This window comes from Pseudonaja textilis, chromosome 1 (assembly GCF_049901715.1).
Source record: "Pseudonaja textilis isolate UNSWEBS1 chromosome 1, rPseTex1.2, whole genome shotgun sequence".
Taxonomy (NCBI): domain Eukaryota; kingdom Metazoa; phylum Chordata; class Lepidosauria; order Squamata; family Elapidae; genus Pseudonaja; species Pseudonaja textilis.
In genome coordinates, this window is record NC_141990.1 from 237107826 (window position 1) to 237123262 (window position 15437).

General features: G+C 41.2%; 1 protein-coding gene across 4 annotated transcripts in view; it reads left to right on the top strand.

The window, feature by feature from the left end:
- Positions 1-15437, top strand: part of TSG101 (tumor susceptibility 101) — a 46989-nt gene that overhangs the window by 10911 nt on the left and 20641 nt on the right. For 3 of the 4 annotated variants that reach the window (XM_026706525.2, XM_026706524.2, XM_087920352.1), the window contains exons 5-6: positions 247-373; positions 5934-6000. In XM_026706525.2, coding sequence (XP_026562310.1) covers positions 247-373; positions 5934-6000 — 194 coding nt within the window. Of the gene's footprint in view, positions 1-246; positions 374-5933; positions 6001-12287; positions 14840-15437 lie in introns of those variants that run through there. The other variant, XM_087920344.1, reaches the window with a different exon arrangement.

Consider the following 15437-nt stretch of genomic DNA (forward strand, 5'->3'; position numbering starts at 1 on the left):
AATTCATTGATGGGAATTCACAGTATCATGAAGCCTGTTCCTTGTGATATGCTATTTTTTCAGTTTTGACAGCTTCTGTTAACTGAATGACAACTAAGATAAGTGAAATCTTAGCATAGAAGAAAAGGATAACCAGCTAATTTTCAGCAACTGATGAGATGATGAATCTGTTGGTACAGATAGTGAGCAACCCAACTATTTTTGTGGAAGAAAAAAAGTAACTGTCTTCTCTGCTTTAATTTCCAGCCACAATCAGATTTGATAGGACTGATTCAAGTTATGATTGTGGTGTTTGGAGAGGAACCTCCCGTGTTTTCTCGACCAACCATTTCAGCTTCCTATCCACCTTACCAAGCGACAGGGCCACCAAACAGTAAGCATCTTACATCCACTATAATATGTGAATAATCATGGGTGCAAACATGTAATTTTGGGATTGTTTCTCTGAAAAAGGCTTGCTATTGTGACGCTGTATTTGGGTTGTTACAAAAATGACAATAATTGCAAAAAATATTGTCATAACCATAATTGTTCTAATAGAGCCAGTTTTGGTCTAATGGTTAAGGCACCAGGCTAGAAACCAGGACAGTTCGTTATAGTCTTAAGCATGAAAGCCAGCTGGTGGTTTTGGGAAAGTCATTTTTTCTCACCTCACAGGGTTGTTGTGAGGAAAATAGGAGTTATTTACAAAAATATTAAAGACAGGATCAATAAATATTGTGTTTATTTATTCTGGTTGATCAGCCATTTATTTAGATTGTTTTTGGCATTTTAATCGACCTGTTGAGTTCTTCCTAAGGGTCTGGAGTAGGCATGTGTAGTTTCATGGTGTTAAAGGTAATGTCGCAGGATACAAGCTGTTCAAAGTAAAGCTATTTTTGGCAATTGACTGATAGTGATTTTGTCATTGCTAATGTGTTCATGTGGTGCTTACATGTATGTAATCTGCAGTTAGAGTCACAGTCATTGGCTTGGTGGAAGCTTAATAAATCAAGGACCTAAGAATTATTAAAGGAACATTTAAGAATATAGGCAGTTCCAAGCAGAGTATTTTTTAAAAATTAGGATGTTCTTTTATTGTTATTATTTTGAGTAGAAGAGTTTTGCTGATAAATTTCTGTCTTGTAACTGATAGTTGCCCAGTCCAGAATGTAACTTTTTAAAAATAACCTATATGCTAAAAAAGAAAAAGAAAACTTAATCTAAATTAACTTTTAAAAATCCCAAAGAAAGTAAAATAAAAAAGAAAATGGTGGGAGATAAATATTAATAAATTTAATATTTAAAAATATTAGTAAAAATAGCAGGATAATAATATATTATATTTTATGATATTTATAAATTGTGTATCAGCCTTTACCAATACGTTCAGTGCTCCTTGCTTCTGCAAATGCCAATACTGCCAGATAAGAAATTCATACTTTTCTGATATATTAAAAAATATGGCTAGGAGAGGAAAAGAAAACAATTAGTAAAACATATAAATATCTTTTGGATTACAAATTAAAAGAAGAAATAGTCAAAGAATCTATAATAATGTGGGCTAAAAACATGGGTCATAGTATTGAATTAGACAAGTGGGAACACATCTGGCAAACAAATTACAAATTAACCATGTCAGTCTCGTATAAAGAAAACTTATACAAAATGGTTCATTGCTGGCACCTACCTTCTGCGAGACTGGCTAAGATGTTCCCCAACCTACCACCCAACTGTTGGAAATGTGACTAAGCACAAGGAACATATTTTCACATGTGGTAGACTTGCCCATGTGCTCAGAAGTTTTGGAGGAATATTAGAAATTGGATTTTAAATATAACAAAACAAAATTTAAAACTTGAACCCGAAACCTTTCTGCTAAGTATGATAGATTTAAACATGGGGAAAAAATATCAATATTTAATTTTGCACATTATACTGCGGCCAGAATAACCTACGCACAAACCTGGAAACTGTCTTTCGTTCCTTCAGAGGATATGATACATGAATGTGCTGAGATGGATAGCCTAACCAAATTGTTAAAAAATAAACAAGATAGTGACTATTATGAAATGTGGAACATTTGGTATGATTGGTTAAAGAAAAGGTAATATTTGATGTTTGGATAAGTTATGGAAATGACAGAAGACGTGCATTTAATTACAAATTATATAGAGAAATTAAAACATTAAAAGAACGAAGGAGTTATTGTAACAAGGCAGATCACGTCAATGATAATGATAAAGAAAAAAAAATTAACCATTGCTCAGTATACTCTATAAAATGTGTGTGTGTGTATGTGTGTGTGTGTATGTTTTCTTAAGTTTTCGCAGGTACTTACATGTATGGCATTCAGCTTTGTTCGGGTATTTTCCCACGTCATTGTAGTTGTGCTTTTAAAGTTGTAGCAACGTTTCGGCAGAATCTCATCTGCCATCATCAGGCTTCTGTATTCCCAGATGAACACTTTACAGAAGCCTGATGGTGGCAGATGAGATTCTGCCAAATCGTTGCTACAACTTTAAAAGCACAACTACAATGACATGGGAAAATACCCAAACAAAGCTGATTTGTCTATTTTAAATGTATGTCAAATAAATGTTTTTTCTAGAATAAAAAAATTATTAAAAAAAATAATTCTGTAGCTTCTAGAAATCTTCATTATACAGATAAGGGACTTAACTGCCTCTATTATTTTATAGGAAAGCTATAAAATTATTAAACTGAATAAATTTCAGAAGCCCCTGGGACAATTATGAAAATAATACAAATTCATTTTAAAAAATTGAGAGAATAGTTGCCATACTTTGGGAGTTATATTAAGTATCTTATATAAATTAGAATATGACAGCTCCATGTTATGAAGCTTATATGGCTTTAGTTTTAAACTCATTGTACACATTTTTGGCTGATATCTCAATCAAACCATGAGCTAAGATTTTAACAGCTACATTAGTGAGAAGATTATAGAAGGTATTATTTACAATAATCTATCCCATACACATTGATTATATAAAAGGGTGTCATCCCTCAAATAACATTAGATTTTTTGGCTGATACTAGTTTTATATCTTCATAAACTTGAATGATCAATTTTAGTTTAATAGGATGGAGAAAAATCCCTAGATATAGTGCTAATCAAGTTTTTGATGCAAGTAACACGGAAATTTAGACTTTCAGCAAAAGTTCTTTAATGAATAATTAATATTCTAATCTTTTGCAAATGAGAGAACTACAGGTTAAATATTCTTTGTATGTAGTAAAATGAAATAAGTCAAGTATTAAATGAATTAGTAAGAAATTCTTGCTGGATACAGGTAAACATTATCTCTTGTCCATAATCTTTTAAATATTTGGGGGCGTTATTATCCCAGGAAAATATGTTGATTTGGTAAGGTTATTTTTGTGTCATTAACCAAATGAAAACCAATATTAATACTGGTAGATAACTGAAACTGTCTAATTTTGTGGAGAAGAACTAATGTAGTGAAAATTATTGTTACATCAATTTTAAATACAGGTAGTCCTCAATTAACCACAATTAAGCCCAAAAGTTATGTTACTAAGTGAAACATTAGTTAAGTGATTTTGTCATATTTTAGGACTTTTCTTGCCACATTTGTTAACTGCAGTTGTTAAATTAGTAACAGGGTTGTTAAGTGAACCTGACAAGTTGAGGACTACCTGAATTTTTTGGGAAAATTGCTTATATTTACTGCACTGAAATATGTTAAATTTACAGTAATTTTTTTCCTATGGAAGGAATATATATGAGACAAACAGGATTTCTCAATCAGTTACAGTTTTCGTATAATAATGGTGGTTTTCATTTTTTTGAACATACATTACAAAAAGTGTGAGGTTGTGCCTGATATTTTGAAGCCAATGAACATTGCTGTGGATGCTCCTCCTTAATTTATCCAGTGTCTTCATTTTTTTCTGATTCTTTCAATTTGGCCAAGAATATTTTTTCCATATGATCCACTTATGTCATATGTCCAAAGTATGTGAGTTCCATGTCTTTTATATAAATGTTAGTAATTTTATTGTAATTTATACTGTAGGGTACATATTGATTTTCATAATATATTGTATGCTTACTAATTTTATAAAAATTAATTGCCATAGGAAAATACGGTTCTGTGTTACATACAGTAGAAATCTATTCTTGTTAGATCCCTCAGCAGTAAAATCTTCAAGATGCACTGCCAAGCACCTTCATAATGAATTGATTACTGTATCTCTGCCAGTAGATGTCAGTCAAGCATTTATTATCCACTAGTTTAACATCTTCTAGTTAATGAAGGACTTTGAATACGAATGTAAAGTTTTACAAATTGTAGGAATATTGCACATTAATGACCAAGCTTTGAAATTTTCCAGAAATTTATTCAGGTTAGATATTAAATAAAAAAAGAGTTAAATAAAAAAAGAGTTAAATTAAATAAAACAAGAGATGAAGTAACAAACTATAACAAAAAGGGATTAAAATACAGTTTAAGTAGGTTAAATTGGCATATGGGAGATATTATTTAAACTTAATAAATTAAATTTCATTTTTTCCCCCAAGATCAACATTGTCACTTCCCATATATTAAAGTGGATTTTAAGAAATGCAGTGGAAAAAATTAAAAGGAACTTCATTGTATTGCCAGATTTTTGCTTGTATACTCTAGGTCAGTGATGGCGAACCTTTTTGTTGTTGTGTGCTGAAAATGCGCGCTTGCCAGCACCCACAATGCAATGTGCCCTGCCCCCCTGTGTATACATACGCAACATTCCTGTCCCGCCTCCTTACCTGCACTGCGCATATGCGTGCTTCCCAGTTGATTTTCAGCCTGTTGGAGGCTGTTTTTGCCCTCCTAGAGGTTCGAGGGAAGCCTCTGAAGCCTCGGGAGGCCGAAAAACAGGCCTGTTTCGGCACTTCCGGTATTTCCGGAAAGCCTGTTTTTCGGCCTCCCAAAGCTGCAGAGGCTTCCCTTGAGCCTCCAGTAGGGCAAAAACGGCCTCAAACAGGCCAAAAATCAGCTGGGAGGCACGCACATGTGCAGTGCAGATAAGTTTGGCTGGGGCTTGCGTGCTCGCACAAATGGCTCTGTGTGTGCACCTATGGCACGCATGCCATAGCTTTGCTATCATGGCTCTAGGTTTTGTGCTATAGGCCAAGAATGAGCTTTTATGCCTGGTAGATGTTTGCGATTTTTAAAATGTGGACAAAACTACAGAAACCAGCTCCCTAACTGGAGGTAGCTATTCATAAAATAACTGTTACCCAGAAAACAGTAGTGTAGCTGCTGCATTTCATTCATTCCACTCTGCCAAGATAATATCTATCCATCCCATTGTCCTTTGACCTTTTTTTTCTGGATAGAAGGACATATTTTCAAGTAACACATCAAACTGCAACCACACATCATTTTTATTTTCTCAATTTCTTTAGGCAGATACATTCATATAAATAAAGATGGTGCTAGAAACTGGTATTTGACTTATCATCAAGCATCCTGCTTTTATTAACTGAACCTGAAAATAAGGTCATAGGGATACCAGAGGGGTCTCAGAGGCATCTTACTGTCTATTACTGCTATAGAATGTGTCATAAACATTCGAAGCATTTGTTTTTATAAATATTCACAAATGGAATATTTTAAAATATGAGGTGGTTTGATTATAATAGTTATTTTCCCTATCAACTTTTATTGTGTCATTCAGCCAGGAATTAATGGGTTCCAGGAATTGGGTTTTATTTCTGGACTGCTTCTAGCAAGTCCTTACTTTGTTCAGTAAGGCTTTGTTTATATGTTATTAAAATCTTATTTGATTAAAAAAATGGCCTTCTCCAAACTGTTAGCCTATATCTACTACTACAAAAGTTTCTGCACTATAAAAATAATATTTTAATATGTAAAGTTATTTCAGACTGATAACGTTTGCAAAATTGCTTTTGTACCCAGCTTCCTATATGCCAGGAATGCCGAGTGGAATCTCTCCTTTTCCTCCTGGACCAGCTCCTAACCCAAGGTAAAATAAATCTGCTTGCACAGTGAGAAACATAATGATTTGATTATGCTCTGTTGTGCTATTTCTGAGATGGAAACTTAGTCTACTGGAAACATGTTTCAAAACTATGCACACATCCAAATGCAAAACTTTTCTTTTTGGGTTACTGTTTGTTTAATAAGTCTAGATCCGTGATGGCGAACCTATGGCATGTGTGGGCACGCAAGTTGTCGGCCCAACTCAGCTCCACCACGCATGCGTACCTCCCAGCTGATTTTTGGGTCTGTAGATCACACTGCTCTCCCCCATCCCATTTGCAAAAAAAATCCAGCCAAACTGTTTAACTTTTTGCCCCACTGGTTCGCCCCTCTGCACCCTATCTGCTTCTCCTGCCTCCAGAGTCATGCACAAAACCTAATGGTTCTTTGGCTGCTCTCTGGTTCCCGCTCCTTGCTTGTTGTTGTCGTCACTGCTTGCTTGCTTGCCCTGACTCCTCGCTTGACTGCTGTGTCCTGCATAAATTTTGGTAAGTTGTTGACTTTGTTACCATCACTCGCTTGCTTGCCGCAGCCCAGGCCCAGCTGCTCCTGGCCCGCTTACTGTCAGTGCCATCAGTGCCTGCATACAGTGCCTGACTGCCCTCTTGCCAGTCAGGAGTGCTGCCGCCAGTTGCTTTCCTGTGTCTGCCTGCCTCGCGCCCCCAGGGGCTTTTAATGATGCCACAGGAAAGGCCCAGGATCCACATGGGTTGCGGGGAGGGCAGGATGGATGGCTGGATGCTGCCCAGAATGCAATTCTGGCAGAGAGGAGAGGATTATCCTGCGTCCCTGGCCTGCTCTTGCCACCGCCGCCACCAGGAAAGGCCGGTCCGCAGCGCACCTGTGTTGGCAACAGGAGTGATAAACAGGGAAGGAGGGTACTGCGTGGGAGATTGCGGCATGGGAGCCCTTCCCAGGTGTTCCCTGGCCGGCGAGGGAAGAGCACAATCTCCTGCACTCCCCCCCCCCCCCGAAGTTGCAAAGCACTCACTTCCTCTCTGGCACTTGCTAAGCCTCCTTCCACCCTGCTTCTCTTCCTCCTCACCAGAAGCACTCGCACACCCAGCAGGAAGGAGGAAGCTTGGCGAAGGCCAGAGGGGTGGCAAGCGCTTTGTGACTCCTGAGGGGTGGGGTTGAGCCTCCCCCTCGCAACATCTTCGGCATCTGTGGGAATCGCTGGCAGCTGCTTCCTGTGGCTCAGGAGTTCCATGCTTTTCCCGCTCCTGCTCAGCCTCCTCAACTCACGGAGGCAAGAGACAGCAGCCATAACGCAGGTTTGCTAGGGAGGCTGCTAGGCAGACTGCAGGATAAAAATCACCCCTGCCCTGGTTGGCCCCGCCCATCCCTGCCCAGTCGCACCCAAGTCTTGTTTAAAGTTCTCATTTAGCTTAGCTCCAAGACAAAAAAAAAATCCCGATCAGCAGGACTTCTATTTCTAAGCAGGAGAGAAAGCCACAATCACCTGAAGCACCTCCCCTTGAGTACAGAGAAAGGTTGCGATTTAATCCCCTTTACCCTCTGAAAGTCCCTTCTGCCCTCCTGCTTCGTCTCTCAGTGCCCTTCTCCGTGTACAGGAGGAGCCACATTCTCAAGGCGATTGTCTAGCCCTGCGGCCGAGGGGAAAAGTGAGGAGGCAGCAGCTGGGGAAAAGTCAGGGAAATAGGAGGAGGGTCCCCCTTCCCAGCCAGCCAGGGCTGTCTGTGATCGCTGCTGTTCCCCTTTGTGGGGGCGGAGCCTGATGTCTTTTCTCTCACCCGGTAATCTGGGCTAAGGAAGCACCGCTGCCGGGTATTTTAATGCCCGTGATAATTCAAAGCTTGGCTTCCTTCTCTTGGTCTCCCTCTGTCACAGGTGTCAGTTCAGGAGCCATGTGGGGAGGGCTTTGCCCTCCTCCCTCCTCAGTTCATCTCCAGGCAAAGTGCGTATAGCCAGAGAACTGGGAGAGAGAGAGAGAGAAAGAAAGAGGGAGAAAGAGAGATGAAAAAGAAAGAGGGAGAGAGAGAGAAAGAGAGGGAGAAAGGGAGAGCAAGAGAGAGGGGGAGAAAGGGAGAAAGATGAAAGATGAAAGAGAGAGAAAGCAAGAGGGAGAAAGGGAGATGAAAAAAAGGGAGAAAGAGAAAAAGGGAAAGAGACACAGAGAGATTGAAATAGAAGGAGAGATGAGATGTTGCTTATTATGGGAAAGGGGAGGTATCTAAACAAGAGTCCCCTCCTCATTTTACCCCACCTGAAAGGGAAGAGGGGGTCTCTTCTTGTTGTTATTTGAATAAAATGAAAAAAAGCAATCCAGTACTTGTAGGTAGTATGGAAAAAGAGATGAAATGGGGCATTCTCTACACTTAAATAGATTTCATCTCTTTCCCTATCCTAGGTACGAATACTGGATTGCTTTCTTTTCATTTTATTCAAATAACAAGAAAAAACCCCAGTACAGTTCAGTATGAACTGGCTTTCCAGTCCCTCCGTGATGCACTTTTTTTACACTGGAAATCTAGTTTAAATGCCAAAGAAAAATCAATGATACATTTTTCAGACCTTTGGAGGCTCAAACTGTCAGTCATTCACACTACTCAAAGCTATTTTTTTAAAGTAAAACTAACAGGTGTTAATTAAGTTTTAGCTTAAAAAAATGGAGCTTTAATTCCAGAATTTTGTGTTTTTGTAGACTCTAAGACAGTCTTGAATACCCAAAAATGAGTGCAGCAAAAAAAGCAAAAACAGATAGTGGAAGATCATTCCAAGAGGCCTGGACAGAGTTATTTGGAGTGATTGGACGCAGTGGGAAAACGTTATGGTTTCTATGTAATGAAAGTGTTGTGTGTCACACATCAAGTGTCATATGGCACTTTGAGACCAACCACAAAAGTGTTGCTGAACTTGGTGCAACTGAAAGAAAACAGTTTATTGAAGGGAAATTGAAGAATTATCACTCCCAGACCCTTAGTTTTACCAACTTCCGTTCCAGAACAAATCATCTGACAGTTGCCAGTTTTCAAATTTCACTGGGCATAGCAAAACATGGTAAGCCCCTCTTGCATGGGGATATTATCAAAACAGCCATGTTGTCTGGCAGTAATTCCCTTTTTCATGATTTCCCAAACAGGGATACAATTATTAAACGTATCTCTGAGGTGCCACTTAGCAGAAATACTCTTAAAGACAGAGTCCAGTGCATGGCAAGTGATGTTAGTTAGCTGCACACCACTGACTTACAAATGGCAACCTGTTACTCCATGTGTTTGGATGAAAGCACAGATGTAAATAATCATGCAAGGCTAGCAGTAATTTTCCGTTATGCTGTTGGTGACATCATGAGAGAAGAGCTGGTGAAACTGTCTCAAAGAACACAAGGAATAGATATCTACAATGCTGTGATGGAGGCTTTTTTGTCACAAGACATAAAACCAGAAAAAGTGGTTTCAGTTACCAGTGATGGGGCACCTTCTATGGTGGGGGCAACATCTGGTTTCATACAGTTGTTTGTACAATAAACAAAGCATGAAGTCATTCAGTTTCATTGTATTATACATCATGAAGCTCTTTGTGCCAGGAAAAGCAGCAAAAAAAATGAAGATGTACTCAAAGATATCACAAAAATATTGAACTACATCATGGCTCATGCTCTGAATTTTTGTCAGTTTAAAGCGCTTCTTGAGGAGGTTCAGGCACAGTATAATTGTTTACTGATTGTATAATGATGTCTGGTGGCTGAGCAGAGGACGTGTCCTGGAGAGATTTGTAGCCTGCTTGGATGAAATCAGGATGTTTATGAATGAAAAAGGGCAGGAATATCCACAGCTCACTGATATGGCCTGGCTTACCAACCTCATGTTTTTTTACCGATTTTACAGTACACTTCAGTGCACTGAACAAACAACTGCAAGGTTTAGGGAAAACAGCAGAAAGGATGTTTTGTGATATCAAAACATTTGAGAGAAAACTGCAGGTTTTTGAAAGAGACCTTGAAAGTTGGGCAGCTGAAATATTTTCCAAATCTAAAAATGCATTTAGAAAATTCTGCAACATTTGTAGACAATCCTACAAGCCATCAGGAAACCTACAAGGAATTTTTTAGCATTGTAGCAGCTGCAAAGGTGAATTTTAGTAACAGGTTTTCACAGTTCTGCAAGATGGAAACAACTCTGTGTTTTCTTACTTCTCCAGATAAAGCCAAATTTGAAGAACTTAATCTTTCTTGCTTACACTGGTTAAATTTAGAAAATCTGGAAATGGAATTCCAAGAAATCTCCATGTGGAAAAATAAATTCTGTGACCTGCGTGAAATGCTTGAGAATATAGAAAGGATGGCAAATGCCAGCACAGTTCGGAAAATGAAATCCTTAAATTATGGAATTGTCAGCCAAGTAATTTTAAATCAATGAAAACACTTGGGATTGTTTCCTTACTTTGTTTGGATCATCATATGCTTGTGAGCAGCTGTTTTCAGCTTTAAATTATATAAAATCGGACACAAGAAACAGATTAATGGATGACCTGAGTGCAGCATGTGTTGCTCTCAAATTTACAAAATATGAACCAAGGATAGAAAAATTATCAGCATGCATACAAGAGCAAAAGTCACATTAATCAAAAGCATGCCAAATGCAAACTTTTAATTTCAGTAAAAAGTTATTTGTATCATTGAAAGTGCTGTTACTGTGTTTTGTTTTGTTTTCAGAGAAAAGACGATCACGCATGAGTTTTTTTTCTAAACTAAAACATTATTCAGGTTAAATTGCTGTGTTGGCAGTGGTGGGGTCTGCCGAGGTGGTAGCTGGGAAGATGAGCAGAGAGCGCACAGGTTCTCTCTGCTGATCTTCTCTGCTTCTGTTTTGGCCCACTCGCCCGGGCTCTTGGCTGTCCTTTATTTCCTGCTTTTTGAACCTTAGCTGCTTTGCACAGCACAGCTGAGGTTGAAAAAGCAGGAAAGAAGAGGATTTTCAAATGTTGCACATGTGCACACAGCACTTGTCAACTGTCTGGGCGTCACAGCTGATGATTTCTTGTAAATGCTGTGCATACACGCACGTCAGGCGTGGCCGCGCACACAGCACATGGCCGTGCACAAAATGCACGCTCACTGAACTGGTTGTAACACCGGTTGGATCCCACCCCTGTGTGTTGGCACTTCACAATAAATAAGTGTGTTTTGGGTTGCAGTTTGGGCACTCGGTGCCGAAAAGGTTCGCCATCACTGGTCTAGATGAATGAATTAGTTAAATAAATTGAGCTTTATTTTTCTTTGGACAAGATCTGCTACAGAACTTAGATGTTGCTTGATCGGAAGGTTGAACAAGATGCATTACTTCATATCCAGTAGCTCCACCTTCAAAATTTTGCAAATTGGGTAGAAAATCTGTAGGGAAATCTGAAACCTCATTTCCATATCACATTAAAAATGTTTAAGTATGCTTTTTAGATGATTTTTCCTTTTTTTGTAAAAACGCTGACAACCAACGTTGCTTTTACAACTGTTTGTCAGTTGCAGCAGGCCCTTAACAGCAGGCCATGGCAGCACGAAGGTAAGGAGCTCGATTCTACCGAAAATAAAGCTGACCTGAGCAAGAAGCACATTGGCACGATTCCACTCCTCGGTGCATTCCTTTGAATGTTAATTTTTTCTCTTTTTCTTCTTTTTTTTCTCCACTTGCACCGAGGCCTCCCTTGACTGCCCATAACTATTTAAACTTTGCACCGGCAGTTTTCAGTAGCTGGCACCATTTTGGATCTGCCTCCTTCACACCAAAATTTAAACAGCAAGGAAGGCGCCCTCCTTTTGTACTAAGCAGATCTCTTACTTCAGTTCAGCTGTTTTTGGTGACAAGCTCTTAAGCAAGCCACCTCAACTCACCTCAAGGCAGTCTAGAGGATTGCATTGAGGCCATTACACCGGCCTTTTGAAATTTGGTAATTTGGGGCAGTTTGACAGTTCGCACCTAGGCCATTGTCAGCCTGTGCTGACAAACTGTCCTTATTAAGAGACTATTTACCAGGGAGCTACAGGCTGAGGGTAAAATTGGAATTTTGGTCCCTCCGCCGTGACAGGTCAGCTTCAAATTTTTTCTTGTTTTTATTTTTTTATTTTTGGGAATTTGATTTTAATTTTTAAACTTCAGGAAAAAAAATTGTTTGGAATTTTTTTTAATTTTTTTTTTCTGCAAGGAACTAATAATATTAATAGTCACTGCCTGCATGCCTGAGCAGACTCCCAGGTGTGCCAATAGTCACAACCTTATAGCCATATTCCTATTAAACATACCTGTTTTCCAGGCGTGCAATGGAAGGAGAAGGCTCTGTTTGTTCCAGCGAGTCAGGATCCAGAACAACTGCCAGAGAGATGACAAGAAACAAAGCTAAGGCCTCTTATTCCAAGAAGCCCTTGAAGGCAGTGGAAAAGTATGAGAAACCCCACCAAAAGGCACTAGAGAAACAGCTGGAGAGGAGTCTTCGGGAGGCTGAAAAAAACCGACAATTAGTCTCCCTAGCCACTGTGGTACCTTCTCCTGGGGATCTTTCAGCCACACCTCTGGATCTTTTGGTCATTAACAGGGGTAGTGACAACCTGAGAGCTCTACCTTGGTCACCAAGAGAAGCACCTGAGGCCTTCGTTCCTCAGGCTCCGGGGCCAGACATCAGCAACGCAGCTGATTCAATATTCCCTGTTTCCATGCCAACAGGGCTACAGGCTCATCAAACCAAGAGACCAAGGTTAGCACCTGAGGCTACCTTTACCCCAACTACAGCGGGGCTCCGTGCAGAGGAATTCCTACCTCAGGACATTCCCCCATCTATGAGGTTTTGGGTGTTAGAGGCGATCAGACATGGCATCGCCTCAGGTCTACAACAGACCTGCAAGATGAAGTCTCAGATATCAGGCCCTCTCCAACAACAAGGGCAAACTCAACCCATGCAACTCAGGGCAGATCCCCCTGACTTCCAGGTACCACCCCAAACCATGCACCCAATGGGAAATCTGCAGGAGTTTCAACCGCCACCTCATCCCATGCACTACATGGGGGAACCTGCAGAGGGTCAGGACTCTTACTCTCCTGTTTCATCCGAGGACACCGATTCCTCCCCATTGGAGACAGAGGGCCAACTAGACAAGGATATGTCAAAGGATGAAGGGCTAGCTCCGGAACAGCCAACATTCATAGGACTGTTCCCCCCGCATCTTTTTAGGTCCTTGTTGTTCAAGGCCCAAAACACTGCACGCCTTGACAACCCTTCAACTCCTTCAGAGCCTGCCTTGACTGCGGGAGAGTCGGATGATTTAATTTTCTCAGAACCAATTGCAGAGGCAGAGGTCACACCAGTCCTGAAGATGTTTGTGGATACGATTCGACGACAGTGGACTTTCACAAGCTCCTGTCCCAACCCTACGGGTTATGATAGGAAATTTTACAATTTTGCTCCGAACGTGGCTGGGTGTCTTCAGTTACCAGCAGTTGATGAACCAGTGGTGGCCCTAGCACCGTTTTCCACCCTTCCCAGTGAGACAGAGAATGCTTTGAAACTGGAGGATAAGAGGGCGGAGCTAGCACTCCGTAGGGCGCACCAGGCAAATGCCTGGGCTATTAAGGCGGCCACAGCCGCGTCTTTTTTCACCCGAACATCCCTAACATGGCTGCGCCACCTGCAGGACTCCATTCCAGCCACTAACATTAGGGCCCACCAAGACATAGCAAACCTGGTGGCAGCCACGCAATTTTCTGCTGATGCAACTCTCAATGCGGTAAAATTCTCATCCCGGGCCATAGTCTCCCAAATCACAGCCCGCCGACTGCTATGGCTCCGCCATTGGCAGGCGGATAACAAACATAAGTGGAAGTTGGCAGCCGCCCCCTTCGATGGGACCAAACTATTTGGGTCCGCTTTGGATCCCGTCCTGGTAGAGACACAGGACGGGAGAAAGATATTACCTTCCCAGTCCCGGAGGTTCAATTACCATCCCGCCCAATCCTTTCGGGGGACTTCCTTTCGACCCCCTTACCGAGGAAACAATTTCCAAAGAACCCAAAAGTCCTTTGGTTTCCATCAGAGACAACAACCTGATAGGGCAGAATTCAGAGACAGAAACAGGCGAGGAGCCCAGGCTAAGAGGCCCTTTCGTGGCGTTGGGAGAAGATTCTTTCGTCACTCCAAATGAACACCTAACTAACCCTCCCATTGGAGGCCGGCTGACGTTTTTTCCTGATCAGTGGGATATGACTACCTGGGTCCGGGAGAATATGACATCAGGTCTCTCTTTGGCGTTCCTCTCCACACCCCTGAACTTTTTTATGCCATGCCCTATGTCAAGGGATTCCACAAGGAGGGACCTCATGGAGACAGTGATCCAGCATTTGCTATAGATCCATGCTATTCATCTGGTCCCACCACATCAACAGGGGCAGGGGTTCTATTCCCTCCTCTTTGTGGTTCCAAAGAGTTCGGAGGGGTGGAGGGTGATTCTAGATCTGAAGCATCTGAACCACTTTCTAGTTTACAGGAGGTTCAAAATGAGTTCCCTGCAATCTATTTTTCTAAATGTCAGGCAGGGAGATGTCTTGACCTCAGTGGACCTGACCGAAGCGTACCTGCATATTCCTATAAGATCTAAGCACAGTAGATTCCTGCAGTTTTGTTATGCCAACCGCCATTATGAGTACAGTGCCCTACCATTTGGCCTGGCTTCGGCTCCCCGGACTTTTACGAAGATGTTGGCGGCCTTAACGGCGCATTTCAAGAGCAAGCCGGTTCGCCTGCAATGTTACTGTTCTGACCCAAGCCTCGTTCAAATCAAAGAAACACAAAATATATATTAAAGCAAATCTTTTTAATGCGTCTCTGTGAATTCTGTTCATTCACAGCAAAGAGTCATTAAAACTAATTGTCCCAGATAAGAGCAAGCTCTTTCAGATTACGAAAGGCTGCAAAGAATACAAGATTAACTGCAGTGAAATATTCCAAATCAAAAATCTTCAAACACGAACCAGAACAGACAGGACTTCCTCAAGAACTTAGAATTGAAAGAATTTATTTGCTTCCTGCAAAGAAGCCAACCCCAAAGGCTGGCTTTTATCCCTTATGGGAGGTGCCATCACCCTGCAACCTTACTCCCGAATCACCTGTGCTGCTTTAGCTGCTCTTTCCTTTGAGCAGCCCTGTGCGCACATGCACTGAGCACAGAAACCTCGGGGCCCTCTTCATCACTGCTGCCAGACTGCACAAGCTCCGAAGGAAGCACCCCACTCTCCGATAGTTCTGGCCCCTTCCCTGCATCACACACAGGCCCCTCATCCAAGGCCTCACTCTCAGAGACCTCAGCCGTTCACACATGCTGCCAGCAAACCACAACAGTTACTTAGAAGACATTTTGATACAATCCTCGACTCACCTGCAGGCAGAGATAGATCTATGAACCATGCTCCAAGTCCT